Source organism: Diceros bicornis, chromosome 17 (assembly GCF_020826845.1).
Source record: "Diceros bicornis minor isolate mBicDic1 chromosome 17, mDicBic1.mat.cur, whole genome shotgun sequence".
NCBI lineage: Eukaryota > Metazoa > Chordata > Mammalia > Perissodactyla > Rhinocerotidae > Diceros > Diceros bicornis.
Genome location: NC_080756.1, coordinates 7295469 through 7313094, shown reverse-complemented (window position 1 = coordinate 7313094; position 17626 = coordinate 7295469). Strand labels below are relative to the sequence as shown.

Below are 17626 nucleotides of genomic sequence, written 5' to 3'. Positions count from 1 at the left end.
ACTGTTCAGTTTTGTCCTTTATCTCTATTCTCAGAGCAACCAGAGTAATTACTTTAAAATGTCAGATCACGTCATTACCCTACTCAAACCCTCCAATGGCTTTCCCATCATGTGCTAAATAGAAGCCAAGAAATGAAATGACCTTCTTTAAAGTCACTCCCCTCCCCTATATTTCCTCTTCCCTTTCTCTGCTTTATTTTTCTCCTTGTCGTCTACCACCAACTAACATTTAAAGTATTTTTACCTCCTTATGATGTTCATTTTCTCTTCTGCTCCCCTTACACCCCCTCGCCTCCCCAGAGTTCTATGAGGACAGAGATTTTTGTTTTGCTACCTCCAGCGTTCCTGGTCCCTAATAGTGCCCAATGCATAATGGGTGCCTACAAATATTCGATTAGGGGAGCAAATCAATGACTACCACTAACCCCGGGCAGGGCTTTATTCTGCCCTTATATATTTTCTTGTTCTCCATATACTTACAAAGCAAGGCCAAGAGGCCTCATGTTCTTTGTTTTCTAAGTCTCCACTGAGCTGGCTGCAGCGGATGCCCACTCCCAGGCACACTCTTTCTTGCCTCTGGTCTTGGCTGGCTCATGCTGCTCTCTGCAGTCTTGTAGACACGGTCTCTGAACGTGTGAACTCGAGAGGTCCCCGTGCAGCCACACTGACATCCTTTCACCCTTCTGATGAGCAGCAATTATAGGACTCCTCCAGGATGAACGCATCTCGTCTCCGTGTCAGTTGTGTAATTTTTATCAGAAAAAGCTTTGCTTGTACTTTCAAGGCTGTGAGGCCTCCTAGCAAATCTTTCACACCCATTTTTCTCTCTTTTAATTCAAAATCATCACTCTTTGGCTTAAAATTCTCCATTGGCTTTCTTTCCATTGTCTTAAAATATAACCCAACGATGAGGCCCTCTATGATCTGATCTTTGCACACTGCTCTGATGTCTTTGATCACCCCACTGTGCTCTCGTAACACTGGCTTCCTTGCAGTTTCTTTAACCTGCCATGAGGCCTTGTTGTTCCCTCTTCCCCAGGCCATTCTTCCCCTAGATCCTCCCACAGCCGGCCCCTGTGCACCCCTCAGAGAGCTCCTCTGACCACCCATCGGAAAGTCGGGTGCTCCCTGCTCCTGCTGCAGCTCCTCACGCCCTTACCCAGCACATTCTGAAACCACCTTATTCATTAGTTTGCTTTCTTGTTTATATTCTACCTTCTCTTCTAGAACATCAGCTCCATGAAGGCAGGACTTTGTCTTATTCGCTCCTATATCCTCCTATCTACAACTGTGCAGGCACACTGTGGATGTAAGGTAGATCCTACCTAAACGGGTGAATAAATGACTGAAGGCTGGCGCTTCCTCCTCAGCATGCGAGCTTCCCTCTCAAGATAGACTGAAGTCATGGCTTCTGCACGCACCGCTCCTCATGGTAAGTTTTCCTATGGCTGAAACTGAGGGCTGAGTCCCATCAGTGTCACCTCGGACTTTTGTTTACCTCTTTATATTAAAATTTTAGGTTCCCTTTTATTACCAAGACATATTAGTAGATAGTTATGTCATAAAACTAGCATTTATGATCCTCTTGCCTATTACTTTCTCCCGCTAATTCCTAAGTACCACCTCCAGAATGGTAGTTTCTTGTTGCAATTATTCTCTAGGGTTTATAGTGTTACTTAGACAATTTTCTTCTTCCATATTAAAGTCTACTTGCTAAGACAAGTCTCTCACTTAAGAAAGTTCTTCTTAGTCTTTGCTGGATTCCTTCATTCCCAGCCCGAGCCCCTACTCTGACTTCTGAACCCACAGGCCAGGAACCCAAAGTTCACACTTGGGCATCAGCCACACAGATCACTTCCCACGATCTCTCTTTGCTCCTGTCATGACCTTTAATTAGAAGGAGGGACAGAAATACCACTGGCTTTCCTAAGTCTTAATTTCCTTAGCATACTTCAAAGTCATTTAAGAAGAACGTGACCCTTTCGGGAGTGGGTAATGGACCCTCTTCCTTCGGGGACTACCGAATCTCGACAGTCCACTGGTGCGACTCCAGTGACATGTACCAGTGAGGCACATTCTTCCACTCACTAACCTCTCGAAATGGCCTTGGACGCCTCTCCTCCTCTGGGACTCTTTCTTCCTGAATTTTCTCTTCCCTCCTGGCAGAGCCCACTGTGATACATTAAAGAACACCAGGCTTGGAGTCAGAGGTCTTGAAGTCACATCTCAGTCCTCACATGAACTACTGTGTGAACTCGGGAAAGTCCCTCAACCTCCCTGAATTTGCTGCCTCAGCTGCATTCTTCATGGAAGGTTGCAAGGATTCAATGCAAACACATCTGGGAAAGTCCTTTGTGAAGGATAAGGTGCTATTTAACTATAAGTTGGGCTATGAAGGTCCCAGGAGCCTCTTTCTTCGCTGTAGATGGAGAGCACAGATGACTGATGACCAGAGGCAGGAAGACAGCACATCCCCACAGGAAAACCACTTCTTGCTGAGCTCCCAGCAAGACACCCCAATTCATACTTTTTCTGCTGTTGCTAATGATGTCACAGCACGAAGGACAGCACCTGTGCAACCTTATCCAGAAAAGTCCATGGTTCTAACCTAAAGTGGAGACTCAGAGACTCAGAAGGATATCTCAGAGCTAATAATCTAAAGGGGATGCTTTTCGGTTGGTCTAAAATAGTCATAAAAGGAGAATTTTCCTCCCTCAACTAGAAGCTAAGTGCCCCTCTAGGAGGGAGGTAAAAGCCACAGGAAGTCTCATTTTACTCATAGCAGAAACCAAGCCCTCGGCAGACAGAGGCACATTTCATAGGGGCTGAGCAGGATTGGATGGAGGATGGTGGGCAGAAGCATCTAGCTCTTTGGTCTCCACTTCTGCCTTCCTACAACCAAATCTCAATAGAGGGTGGAACCCCAGGGGCCCAGAATGAACCACCACCCAGGCCTGGCTGGGCAGGAACAGACACACGCCTGGAGCCCAAATGTCACTTGTGGCTTTCAAGAGCTTGGCATGACCCCCGTTAAGCAATTCACGGAATCCACAGAGGCTCTCCCCGACTCGCCTCTCCACACCCCTCACCCCAGCCCTTCCTGGAAAAAGCAATGTGGGCTTGGCAGTCACCTCGTGCTTCCTTTTCCTGCCAGCCGTCTATATCCCCAAAGGAACCAAACCCAAAGCCTGACCCCCGAGCTCAGTAAACAGGGGCTGCATCCTGCCCCTCGAGGTGGCCCTGGAGAGGCAGCCCACTCTCCCTCCTCGCTGCTCGAATATCTGCGGGTGCATCTGCTTCCTTGAAGACAACGCAAGATAATTTCCGTATTTTATTAGGCCTTACTCTTATTTTTTAAATATTTTCTTTAAAGAAGGAGTCTTTTCTGGTTTCAAAGATTCACAGTTAAGCAATTCCCAGAAATTTATTAAATTTGTCTTCGGATACAATCATAATATGCTGGAAAAATGTCACTAAACTGTCTGGGAGGGTGAATCTGAGCCAAGCTTAATGAGGTCAGGCTCAAGTCAGAGTTGTGGGATAAGAACGAGCGGCAGCCCTGGGGCCCAGGGTGAGTTGGAAGGGGCTGAGAAACATCCCATATCCAGCAGGTAGGCTGAGGGGTTAGAAGTCTCCTTTACCACGTTTCTGGGCATAGCCAACAACCCTGCCACAGGCCCGCCATTGTATGGCAGGCGTCAGTTTTCTGTAAATCTAGGTTTTGGGGATGGGTCATATTTTGTCACACTGGGTCCCTGGATTTGTGCTAGGAGTTGTTGTCAATGGGTATCTTGATTACACGATTCCTGGGACAGTTTCCCTGTGAGGCCAAGGCTCGACAGTCAGATGCTGCCATGTTTTCTCCTTTTGGTCCTTGGAGTGCCATTTGCATTAGTTGAAGCCCGTAGGCCCTAAGCTACACACAAGCAGGTGCATCTGTGCTCATCCAGGGCCACAGTCTGGATTCAGGCACAGTGCGCTTGAATTGTGAGAGTGTGATTAACATTTAGGGACGGAATTGAAGAGGGCTGGTTGGTGCAATGCCACCTCGCTTATGCATGTCCAGTTGGCTGTGATGAGAGCAAAAAAGGAAAGAGGGAACTTTCCAGCCATATCTCCAGGAAAACATTTTCCATGATGGGGCCCGAGCTCTGTTCTTTGACATAAGGGCAGTTGCCCTTGAGGAAATGCCCTGATTAGTAGGGCCGACTGACCCACATGCTGCCTCTCTCCTTTCTCCTGTCAGCGTGCCCAAACCAGATCCTGCTTGGAGCTCTGTGAGCAGTAACCATCCCTCTCTTTTGGGCTAAAGACTCCTCTTCCTACCACCGGGCCTCTGGGCGATAGCAAGAGGGAAGGGAGCTTGCTTTCATCTCTGGTCCATGTTCTCTGGGAGAGTCTCCTGGGATAGAGCAGAGGTTTCACACTGTGTGACCCACTGTAAGAAACTGTCAATCTTGTTAACCCAGTGTACAGACAAACACACCTCAAAAAAACAAGATTTACCCTTAGCACATGATATACACTTGATATTTTTTTCTCCCTGTGCTACTTAATTTGTTTAAAATGCTCATCTCCATATACTTAATTGATTTCACAAGTCACTGATGGGTTCCTACCCACAGTTGAAAATCTGGGTAGAGGAAAAGACCCCGCCCCTAGTAGCCCCCAATCAGAGGTGCAGGCTTTGCCCAGATGAGAGCAATGGGTCCTACTGGATTCATTCCTGACCGTTTACTGAGCACTCAGGGGTGACAGGCACAAGCACAGGTGCTGGGAATGTGGAGGTAAATAAAGTAAATAAAGTGAAGGTCATCTCTTGACTCACAGGCCCAAGGTTAGCAGTAGAAAAGGACTGAATGCTTTGAATGAGTCTTCTGAAAATATAATCAATCATGTGTGTATGTAAAACAGAACCAGTAATATTTCAAGATAAAACATCCTGGGTGACTTTTCGGGAAATTTCAGATTTGGAAATCATTTCTGATTCAGTATCCACTGGGTGTGCATTAGCACTTGGCTAGGAGAGCTTCATATTCTAATCAGTAACATTTAGATCTCCTATAGTACGAATCAGAGATCCTTATTTTACGAGCACACAAATATGGAATAATTTCTGCTTTCTCAGGGACCATTCTTTTGAAACAAACATGAATTTCATTGACATTGGCCTTTATATTGTACGAGACCAAGTCAATGTACACAAATCAGGAGATAAGCAAAACCGACCCCACAGCCACGAATGGTGGGGAGAAAATAGCACATAGATTGTTCACTACAAAGACGGTTTTACTGCAGAGGCCAGTCCCTCCGCCCTGGTCTCTAGCCCTGCCTCACAAAGCTTCTCTCACTTTGGTCAGGTGGATGTTTGTGCCCCAGAGCACCACGTCCTGCAGTGTCCCCCAGGGGGAAGCCATTTCCATGCTGGGACTCTACTCTAACTTATGCTATATCGTTTCAATATTCCATCCAAGCACCCTTGAACTGGTAACATCACACAGGGCAGAGCTGAAGTATCTCAAAGTAAGCAACAACGCCTTTTCAAGTCTTCTGTTTTATCTTAAAAAGCCACGAGAATTTTGCAGAAGCATACACATAATCAATATTTATTTCAACACACAAAAATATCCTCCCTCTCCACCCCCAAATCTTCAGGTGAAATAGATGTTTATCCCATACTCTTCTGGAATCTTCTGCTAACCCTCACATTACTTGAGCCCCAGGGTAAGAAGTCCAGGCCTGGGTGATGGTTGCGTCTTTACCAATGGGAGGACCATAGCACTTGCTTCCTCCATCACGGTGGCCCTACTGTTGTAGACGATGGACTGCAAAGGCTGCAACTGCCCAATTTTCTGCTGTCTCCTCACTCCTAGCACCTACAGAAGTCTAATAATCCCAACATTTATTGTCCACTCACTTTGTTCTAGGCACTGTTCTAAGCACTTATATATATATATTTTTAATAATTTTATTTATTTTTCCCCCAAAGCCCCAGTAGATAGTTGTATGTCATAGCTGCACATCCTTCTAGTTGCTGTATGTGGGACACAGCCTCAGCATGGCCGGAGAAGCGGTGCGTCGGTGCGCGCCTGGGATCCGAACCCCGGCCGCCAGCAGCGGAGCGCGCGCACTTAACCGCTAAGCCAAGGGGCCGGCCCAGCACTTATATTTTTAAAACATTATAATTCTTACAACAACCTTGTAAGACAGATATGAACATTAACCCCATTACACAAATAAAGAAAATAGAGGTCACACAACTAGGAAATGGTAGAGGTCATGAGGTCAAGCTCATGTCCAGGTTGCCCCAAAGTGCATTGTGCTCTTAACCGTGGTTCTCTGCCCCTCCTGGAGGAGCTACGAATCCGTGTAAACATCATAAAATGGCATAATATGAACAGAATGCTTAACTACTAACCCTCTTCCTCAGAGCAAATCATAAACATTTTTTAAAAGTCTACCCTCCATGGGCCAGCTCCGTGGCTTGGCGGTTAAGTGCGCGCGCTCTGATGCTGGCGGCCCGGGTTCGGATCCCGGGCGCGCCCCGAGCCACCACTTCTCCGTCCAACCCGAGGCCGAGTCCCACGTACAGCAACTAGAAGGATGTGAACCTATGACATGCAACTATCTACTGGGGCTTTGGGGGGAAAAAAATGAATAAATAAAATCTTTAAAAAAAAAAAAAGTCTATCCTCCCTCCTCCAGGTTTTTACAGCAGTCAGTAGCACAGAAGTTTAAACACACATCTTCTCAGGCTTTTTCTTCTCTTGACAATATGGTGGATGTACAGATCACTGTAGAATTAGTTTAACCTGAGGTTGGCTTCCAAATTGTTCGGTTTCTCAGGCTTTTTCTTCTCTTGACAATATGGTGGATGTACAGATCACTGTAGAATTAGTTTAACCTGAGGTTGGCTTCCAAATTGTTCGGTTGCTAATACATTGAGACTCTAAGTCTTCAAATTGAGGTGCCTAGCTCTTCATGGGTGATCCAAGGCCACCGGAAGGATTAGGCAAAGTTGGGGAGGGAGTATCATTTACTCAGGATGAACAGGAACAAGGAACCAGCAAGTCAGATGCCCTGTGAGCACGGTTTCCTGACCCACCCCATGGATTTACACCATGCCCGGGGCTGGGACTGTCCAGGTTACGGACACACGTATCAACAAGGAAAAAGGGAGGCTCAGCTGGATTCTGACCCACTGTGGCACCTAACGGTTTATCACCCCTTATCCTCCAAAGCCAGTCCAGCCCATGGCCCCTCGTGAACACAGTCCTTGGCCTACACAGGGGGAAAAGAGGTTCCCGAGCAACAGCGGGAGGAGAACCAGGGGTCACAACCCTGCCACAGAGCCCAGGCTGCCTAGTGCTCTTCAATCAATCATTCCTGCAAGCTCTTGCCACATCCATGATAAGAGTGTCCAGCGCGGTCCAAGGTCAATGTTTAAGGATATACAGGAATCATCTGGGAGGCTTTAAAAAAAATACAGATCCCAGGACCTCAGGGATTCTGGAATGTTCTTAATAATCAGTCCAGATGAAAAAGCTTCACTGTGTATAAACATTTCTCCACCAGTTTTGGTAGAGGGTTGTAATCACCATCAGTGGGCCTGTCCTGTACTCGACTGTAAGCACCACGAGGGCAGGGACTGCCTTGTCTGCTTTGTGTCTCCAACGTCCAACACAATACTCGGTTCACCGAATGATGTGGTTAAAGCCAATTACCCCCCAGGGATGAAGCCCCGCACTCTGTCCTTTAAGCCACTGAGCACGATGCATAGCATTCCATTTCCCTGGAGACTGACACGGCTGATTTAATCCACTTGGAACCTGAACCCAGAACTTGGCAGAGTATTATTGCCTTTTCCAGAGCAACAGAATGAAGAACCAAAAGTGAATGTGTTACCAGCATTTCCAGTTCTTACAGAAAGATCTGTACTCAGTTCTTCAGCAAGGAAGAGACACAAAATTTTACTCTTGCTCTGAATAAGTCTTTGGTTGACTTGTCTGAAGGTAAGAGGAAGAAGACGGCAGGATGAGATCTTTCAGCGTTTGGAGTGGTGGTTCTCCAGCTCCCGTATGTGGATTCCCGGGGTGAGCCCAGAACCCGGGGGGTTTTAATACAGCCCCCGGCGATTCTGGCAAATATGCTCCCGGGCCATGGTGGGTCAGCACCTTCACAGCCTTTTTCAGCTTGATACCAGCAATGCTGGTTTTTCCTACTCTGAAACCTGGTGGGCAGAGAAGGGGCGGCAGGGAAAAGGAAAAACTTTATCAAGCTCTGGTAAGAGTGCAGTTTTGTTACTGGAGGAGTGTAGGTTGGACATAGGAGAATGTTTCCTTGGCAGAGTTGTAAAGTACCTGGAAATGTGTTGGAGTGTTGTAGCACTCACATCTCTGGAATTTCCTTAAAAACAGGCTCTTATAAATAGGCTGAGGATTGGACCATATGTCCTTCTGAATATACTGTCAGCCCTACATTTCTAGCCTGCTATGTGTCATTTTCGTACTTTACAGAGGTGTAGAGCTCTTATGGGTGGGAGAATAAAATTATGTTAGTTATTGCCAACCTTAGCATGGCATTCAAATTTCCACCTGCGTTAACTCCAATCTACCTGGCTTCATGGTTTGCTTCACGCCCTCTCACTTCCCTCTACATGTCACTTAACGTTAGGCTACCACCAGGACGGTTATCTATTGGATACACACCAGCATAAGCGCGTACGGAGGGTTAAACATTGAAATGCTTCTGTATTAGTGGCAAATAGTAACAGTCCCAAGCCCCAGAACACCCCCATCTGCTGATCTGGACCCTCCCCTGGAACCTCCATGATGTAGAAACAAAGAGTTAATGCCTGGCCCAGTAGGGGGCCCTTCTAGAACCCTGCTGGGCTGCAGCCTACTCCTCCATGCTGATTCTTAAAATATTTTGAATATTCTCAAATATTCCCACATTCCCAAATCATACATCCTATTTTCATGCCTCTGGGCTTCCGCTTGTGCTGTGCCCTCTGCTCAGAATGTCCTTCCCCCTGCCCTCAAGCCTCTTGAAACTCCTCTCATATTTCAGACCGTTGGTTCAAACACAGTCTTCTCTACGAAGTCTTCCCCAATCCTGGTTTCCTCTCTTAAAAACAACCACTCCTTCTACGGCAGCCACAAAGCCTTTTCTTTAGACTTTTTTATAGGCCCTATAGTCTGTCTGTCTTTAGTTATTTATGCACAAATTCCAACAGATCTACTTCCCTCACTCCTAAGATTTTGAGAATAGATTTATGGGTAAAATGGTATTGTTCAACAAATTTCCAGAAAGCCAGCTGGGCGTCTCTATGGAGCTAACACAGTCCTATCCCACAAGACCCCTCTCACGCGAGGCCATGCTTTGGCCACTGACAGGCTGGGTGTCTCAGCTCCCCGAGTGTGGCTCAGCAGTGCTGTCGTGCTCCTTAAAAGGGTCAGCAGCCAGGACGCAGGAGGGAGACATAAGTCAGCATACGGACTCAAAAAATCCCCCAAATAAACAAAAGCATCCTTCCCGGCAGTGCCCAGGGACGGAAGGGCTGGCGCGATGGCTTCCTAGTCGTCTTGACGGTGTCTCTTCTCAGATAAGAGCCCCTCCTGGCACGCGGGGACAGGCCTGCCAGGCAGAGCGGCCGACACACCTTGACCTTTCTTCAGCCTCTCGCTTGTCTAAACTGCCTCCCTTTTCCTTTTTGGTTTCCAGCCTCTCATTACCTTGAGAAACAAGCGTCTCAACACATGTTAGGTTGTAAACCTCCTGAGGCAAAGATCAGATCTCACTGACCCTTCCACTCCCCATCATACCTAATGATTATATGATGAGACCCAGAGAGCACTCACTACGTGCCAGGCCTTGTTCGGTGCACTTGACCATGCTAATTCACGATGTCCTGGGTACTGTCATCAGACCCGTTTACAAATGGGGAAACTGAGGCAATGAGGTCACATGATTTGTCCAAGACACACTTGCGGACTGTATGTGTCTGGCTGCGCGTCCCTGTTCTTAACTGTTCTCAATGTCTAACACGCAGCAGGTATACAAGAAACGTTTGCCAAATATAAAACCAGTGTCCCCTGGGATTCCTCGGATAAAGGACACTGGCTACGCTAACAGGGATTCTTGCAAGCACTTGACATCCTAAAACTTCCCCAGATGACTTGGAGCCAAGTCACCACACATGTACGGTACAACCCCCAACAATGATTGCTGGGGAAGAGCGGCGGATACGCTCTGCTTAGGGATCTATGAATCGGTTCACATAAATGCTGTGACTTTTCAAAAAGTCTGAGGGGTAAAGTAAGGCTTGGAAGTGGCTTGGCCACTTTAGGAATGATAAATTTACTCTTATCATCACAGCAGAGAGGGGTGTGTCTGTGAGTGTGTAGAGGGCGAGTGGACCCTCAACGGGGAGCAGGCTGGTTGGGATCTCTTTCCTTTCTCCTCCCTTGGCCTGACAATGCCTATCTGTCTTGGCATCCAACCATCTGTCAAGACCTCATAGCTTCCACTGGCCTCACGGGCAGAGTGGTGGGGAGGAGGGCGGGGGAGAGCAAGGAGTCATTTATCACTGTCAGGAGATGTGCTGCACACAGCGTGCAGCCTTTCCTCCCTGCTGCTCCTGCAGCTAGAGCTGCAAATCTTGAAAAGATGCAGAACATGCACATCGCAAATAACCATTCATCATCTTGGCTCCAGGCGCCCAGGAGGGGCCCCTCCCCACAGGAGGCTGACCTGCTCTGACTTCAGCTCCAGGGCCCCCTGGAACTTGGAACACGGGGACTTTTCTGGAGCCTAATCCTCGTCCCAGCTAATCCCCATCCTGGACAATCTATTGAGGTTTGGGCTTAAAATTCTCTGAAATGACATCAAAGCTCCTCCTTTTTCTACAAAGTCAGATCTCCAGATTGCTGCCAAGGTGGCCCATAATCATTAAATTATGAAAATACATGTGGCTGGGAGGAAATTAACACCAGGTGTAACTAGGGAAAGGCCTGCTTTCTTGTGAAGTTATTATAAAATTAAAATGTGATATCTCTCTGGTGAGGCTAAAAAGCCCCCGGTGAGTTCTATGGCACAACAGTCAGGCCAGGATTTGTACCGAGGTGGGCCTGAGAAATCCTTCTGTGTCCCAACAATTCCAGTCAGAGACATCTGCAGGGAAAGTTCCAAAGATTGGGTTAGAAGTGATTAAACACAAAAAGAGGGACCAGGACAGGGTCTGAATTTTCCAATTATTCTTTAAAACTCAAGAGTCAAGCTGTTAGAAAATGCAGGCTTTCCAAATAAGACTAATGATGCTGAGCTAATTAGACCCACAGGCATGGCCAACAGATAAATTCAGGCCCAAAAGAGGGACACTTTCCCTTTAAAAGCTGCCTGGCCATCAGGGGAAAAGCTAATGAGGAGTGTCAGCTGGGGCTGCTTTATTAGGTGGTCCTCGGGAGGATAAAGCGCGGGGTTTCCGTAACAGGGCTCCTGTGCTTGAGTCAATAAATCAATTTATATCAAATGCGGGTGCAGCTGCGGAGCTGGCTTCATAAAGCATTCTGCAGCATTTCTCAATCAGCCTACCCGCTTCCCCGGCAGCCACCTGAACGCGCCATCAGAGGGCACTGAAAAGAGCAGTAAAGAATCACATAGAAGCCGTATCTATGGTATTTGTACAACTCGACCCAGCCGCTCCAGACCCTGCTCGGGGCTGCCTCCAGGGAGTTTCTCTCCAGAAAACGTTGGGGTTGTTGGGAAGAAGCCCACTTCTGTGGCTCTCAGCCCCGAGCTGGCCTCCAGGCTGCAGACGGAGAATAAAGTTCACCCCAAACAGAATAGAATCTTTTTTTTTTTTCTGGTCCTCAGGGTCTTAAATATTCTCCAAGAAGTAAAAGGAAAAGCAAGAGAAACAAAAATGCCAACGGCTGGCACCAGCCCAGGAGGCAGTGGGGAGAGGTGGGGAGAGAGGGGTGTGCTACTGACCAGGGCAGATGAAATGGGTCTCCCTTCAGGCTGGCCAGCTGGCTTGCCAGTGAGTGACTGCTGGAGACAACTCGTCCCTAAAAACCATGACTGGTGCCTCCGAAGATCTGGAAAGTGGAGTGAAGCCTATTCCCCAGCCGACTCAGAGTCTAGCAGTAGTGGGGCCAGAAGCCATAGAATGTGGCCACATCATTCTGCTCTCCCTTTCTGTGCTCAGCTGTTTTTTAACTCTTTGCTGTTGGGATGTTCCATTAAAGATAGCTCCTCGAACCACCCTCCACCCCAACTCGACCCACACCCTTACATGATGTAGATCGCAGGGCCATCTGGTAGAACTTCTTGTGATGATGGAAATGTTCTATATTGGTGCTGTCCAATTCAGTAGCCACTAGCCACACGTGGCTACAGAGCAACTGAGATGTGGCTAGTGCAACTTGGGAAATGAATTTTGAACTTTACTTTTCACTAACTTAAATGTAAATGGCCACAGGTGACTAGTGGCTACTCTGCTGGAGAGGACACAGAGCAGAAGAGATGTCCTTTGCCTTAATGAAAGTAGTGTGTGCTGAAAGGCGAAGATGGTGGTTGACGCCACTCTGTTCCACTGGAAAATCCTCTGGTTGGCTTACAGTTTGAAGGGAAGCAGAGGAGGGGAAAACTATCCTGATGTGTCACCAAGTTGGAATCATAAAGAGTTAAGGGCTGCAAGAGAGAAAAATGAAAGGCTACCATCTCTGGAATCTTTTTAATGGAATCTTTCTTTTCCAGAAGCTCTGAAAAGCAGAGCAAAGCCCAGCTCCCACCAGACACGGAGGTTGGCCGTGAGGGGCATAGGAAGCATTTAAAAATAAACAAGAGCCCTAGGCCCAGGATTTGCCCCAGGCCCCAGAACCTTGGCAGAGCAAGGGCCAGTACCCAAGGAGCTGATCTCCCAAGGCGATCCTCTCTTTACTAAGGAAGCCATGCCATCTCGAGTTACTGGTCCAGCCTGTCCTCTGAAAGAAGACCATCATAAATGTTAAAAAGGCTTTGCTTAAAGAAAGAATTCTGGTGTACTTGATTCATAACCAGAACCATCTGGAAGCAATCTCGTATACACACGACGGACCTCTCTTCCTCTTTGGCCCTCACGGTCTCTACAAATCCCACCAGCCCAGGAACAGCTGCCGGGGAACCTGGCCCGACGCCAGGGGTGAAGCCGCAGCTCCTTTCCCCACAAACGTCCTCCTGGGCCCCCGGCTTGCTCGTCACCCATGTGGCTGAACACGGAGCACGAGGAACGCCGATGCTACGTGAGAAAGCGGAATCACCAGCAGTCACGGGAGTAGGGAACTGGTGCCATAAAGCCAGCTGTGAGAAACTGTTGTTTCAACTCGGTAACATAGACGCTTGCCAGCAAATTATGGCCTGAGACGGCACAGAGGGCTGCGGGCCGGGACACAGAGCTCACGGTGCCAGCTAATGTGCATCACGCGACAGCCGCTCGGCACAAAGGCCTGGGAGAGGGGGCGCCTGCCGGCACTGAGCGCAAGGCTGGGGTTCTGGCACCAGGACCAGGGACGCAAGCCAAGGAGGTGAGAAGTGGGCCACATCAGGAACCAACTCAGTGCTGGGGGTGCCATGAAGACACTGCCTTTGTGAATCAAACCAACGTGGAAACTATCTGAGGAGACGGGGAACGGGAGGCGGGGGAGCCAGGGAAGAGACTGATTTCATTATGAAGGCCCTGGGGACAATAACCTTTTGTCCTCTGTACCATCTGGGCCTGCCAAGCTGCTCCACGGTCCCCGCCAAAGCACGAGGGTGGGAGAGAAAGGATCCCGTCAGGAGGCAACAGACTCATCCTTAATTATGAGACAAGGCTTCCCAGAGCTGACATCCTCCCCCACTTCCTCCCGCTGCAGACACACCACAGAAAGCTGGCACGACGCTCCTCTAAGGAGGGCAGCAGTTCTCCTAAGCAGAGGAGATGCGGCTCTTTGAGGATCTTCCCCATCATGAGCACCCCCAAATCACACACAGACTCTCAGCGACGAGTGTTAGGCATCGTGGTTTAATTCGGCCAACGGTCTTTGGGGTCAGATCGGGACTAGAAAAGTTACCGCCTCAGCAGCTCCTGCAATGCTTTGATCCGTCCTCCTGTCCTCTGAAGGACTGTCAAGGAGACGCTAATCCTGGTGGATAGAGGTCCCGTGCTGAAATTTACATCGCAGCTCAGAACCGAATAGTGACGTCTAATCTAACCCTGAAGAAAAGGTGACTGGCGCATTGTATCAGAACGAGCCCTGGACTACGAGTCAGAAACCCGGGTTCTAGTCCTTATTCTGACACTTTTGCGTTGGTGGAAGATGAGCAAACCATCTAACCTCAATTTGCTCAACTGCAAAATGGGAACACAGAGGAGGCGCCATCCAGCATTTGGCAGGTCAGCGCAGTAGTCAACAGTGTACACCCTGAAGTGACGCTGTCTGGGCTCACATTCCCGCTTCTCTTCTTACTAGTTGTGTAACCGTGAGCAACGCAGCCTCTGTGCCTCAGTTTTCTCATCTGTAAAATGTACCTAGTTCATAGGGTTGTTGAATATGAGGAGTCATGTACAGCTCTCATCACAGTGCCTGGCCCATGGCTCTCCCAATAACTAGCAGCTAGCCCCAATGCTGTCACGAGCAGTGGGGGACAAGGGGGACATAAAAATGCCCACAACTAGGTATTTACTACAAGGATTAAACTGCTTAGCAATAGGTGAACCCTTTGTGTGTGTGCGTGCGTGTGTGTGCGTGTAAGAAAGAGAGAGCAAAACAGAGTAACTGTGTGCCTATAAAGTTGGATATAATCTAGTCCCTGAACTTATCTACATTTAAAAAACTTACATAAAATGGGGCTAATCTTTAGCCTCTTGTTTACCAAGTTTGTTTTGAGGGTTTAGATCTACTTTGTCTTTCTGGCGTAGAAAGAACATAGAAACAGCTTTGCCTCAAGCTCAGCATGTCTCATATGCGAGTTCCTCATGCCTACCCTTCCCGTGGACCATCCACAACATCGACTTGCCCCCAGCGACTTCCGTCATTACTCTCCTTTTCTTCCTTTCACACAGTAAATACTTGCTGCCTGTCGACTACGTGTCAGGTGCAGGCCAAGGCACAGGGCTCCCTCTCAGGGGGCTTACAGACTAGTTGAAGAGACATATTTGAACAGATCATTGGAGTAATTGATGACTGACCCCTTACACTTATCCCTTGGCCTAAATCATCTACTTTCTTGTTCATTTCCTTCCCTTCTGTTTCTGCTTCCATCCCTCTATTTGGTCCTGGAGACCTCACATATATATTTCCATGATAGTTTTTTCTGGGTACCCGAACCTGCGTTCTCTCCTAGTCAGTCTCCTTCATACTCCTCTTTAGAAGCACCTTCCTAAAACATTGCTTTCATCATTCATTTTCCTTCTTAGAAACACACCTGTGTAACCTACAGCCTCCTACAGAAATCTAAATTGCTCTTCCTAGCTTCCCTCATCCTCGATTATGTTCCCTCAATACCAGCTCAGTCTCATTTCCCACACATGCTCACCTTCTTTTGGGCCATTTTCCTTGCTGTCTCTTGGATCTACTCTTTTTGTTTGTGTTCACAAGCACTTGGGTTCCTGACCTGCGATGCCTTTCTGTTGCAAATTCTACAAAACCTAGATCAAACCCCACAACGCTTTTCTCAACTTAAACTTTTCTGTAATAAGCACTAATTTTGCTGATTAAATAAAATGAATTTATGGAGAAAACCCAGTTGGGTTAGGATAAGGACTCTGGGGCACCAAAATTCCAGAACTCAGAGCTGCAAATATAGTGAATCCTTTCCAGTAAATTCATTTATGTTTCAGAACAGGCAGAAATATTTTAGGCTTTGTAGACTATGATATAGTCTCTGTTGCACGTACTCAGCAGCCCTGATGAAGTGTGAAGGTAGCCAAAGATCAAATGTACAGAAACGAATGTGGCTGTACTAAAAAAAATTATTTACAGAAAGGGGCCGTGGGTGGAATTTGGCTTTGGGGCCATAGTTTGCTGACCCTGTTCTAGAAGAAGAGTGGATACTGGTGACTATCTTCTCTTTTAGATGGCAGAGCACAGAAGTGCCTTTGATCAACCCCATATCTTCCCAAGGAAGCTCAACTATTCCTGTAAGTTCCTAGGAGTAGATTCCCAGCCTGGAAGTCATCACCATGGGAATTTGGGCTGTGACCATCTGTTCTAGTTATTTTGGTCAATGAAGAAGAGATAATGGAATCTGCTTCTCTGCCTGTGTTGGAGATACAGTGAGGAAGGAGTCCCTTGTCTCATTCTTCTGCTGTCCTCAGTCTGGCAGGGGGCTCACTGGTCAGCATCTCAGGGCCTAAGGGGAAACCTTCACCCCAACTTCTACGTGCCGGGCACCGACCTCTCTTTAATCCTTACATCGATCCTATGATGTGTAAGTTCTTTATCATCACATCCATTCTTCAGATGGAAGAAATGGATGACTTTCTTAGTGAACGTGAGCCACTGATCCACTACAGTTTATCTAGGGGTGTTTTGGGAATAAGACCCCCTGGCCAAGATTTCTTATTTCAATTTGAATGTGATACAATAACGAGGATAGCTCATTACCTCTAGTCCTTACAACGACCCTTCAGAAAGTATATATTTTTTCACTTTATCCATGGAAAATTGGGCTTATAGGGGTAAGCCGTTTATCCAACTTTGCCTACTCAGAATGGTCAGAGCTAGTGTTCAAATACAAGCCAGTCTGGCCCAGTAAACCTTTGGCCCGTTCCTTCGAGCCCTTGACCTAAAAACCCAAGTTTAATGTGTTTTAGAAACCCCCAATGCTTGCACTGTGTGAAGTAAGGAATTAGGTTAGCTTCATGGGGTCTAGTGCCCCCAGGAGGATTGCAGAGAAGCAGAGGGGCAAACCAGCACGGGGATCTCAGAACTGGTGTTGGTGAAGACCACAGAAGTGGGCGTAGCCCTCTTCCTTCCCCACAAACCCGGGTCTCCAGCTGCACCTCCTGATCCAAACTGCGTAAGAGGCTTTATATGGTGGTGAGGCTTCCTTTACACACCCTGTGGCAGTGCCGAGGCAGAGCAAGGCATGTTCTTACCAGCCCGTCATATTAAAGTCCCTGTAGAGCATCTTCTTTCCAAGTTCCTTTCTCTGAACTCTCCTTGGAAACTCCAAATGTGTGAACTCATTTCCCAGCAAGTGAGGCTGCATGAATGCCTAATAGCAAAAAGGAAGGGGGGAAAAAAAAAACCACACACATATTTAGAAGGAAAAACAAGACTCAAGGATATTTTGCAAATTGAGACAGGCCATATTTCAAAAACAAGAAAATCGTTCTCATATTTTAAGGGAAATAAATTTAAGGATCTAAGTACAAACAGAATAGCAACAAAATTTAATTTATAAAAGGATTTAACTTTTTCATTTGATATGATAAATTAATCGTAATCAAAGACATGTATTGCTAAAGTCTTAAGGAAAAGAGACTGGGCCTCTCCAAACGTTCACTTTTTAATTCAAATCCAAGATGGTTTCCCTTTCCTGTCGGCATGTTGACGAGGCAAGCAAGCTCCCCCCAGCCTCCTCCTCCTCAGCTTTCTCT

General features: G+C 47.4%; 1 protein-coding gene across 2 annotated transcripts in view; it reads right to left on the bottom strand.

The window, feature by feature from the left end:
- PPM1H (protein phosphatase, Mg2+/Mn2+ dependent 1H) overlaps positions 1-17626 on the bottom strand; it is a 237362-nt gene that overhangs the window by 47295 nt on the left and 172441 nt on the right. For both annotated transcript variants that reach the window (XM_058557737.1, XM_058557738.1), the window contains exon 6: positions 17123-17241. In XM_058557737.1, coding sequence (XP_058413720.1) covers positions 17123-17241 — 119 coding nt within the window. The remainder of the gene's footprint in view (positions 1-17122; positions 17242-17626) is intronic.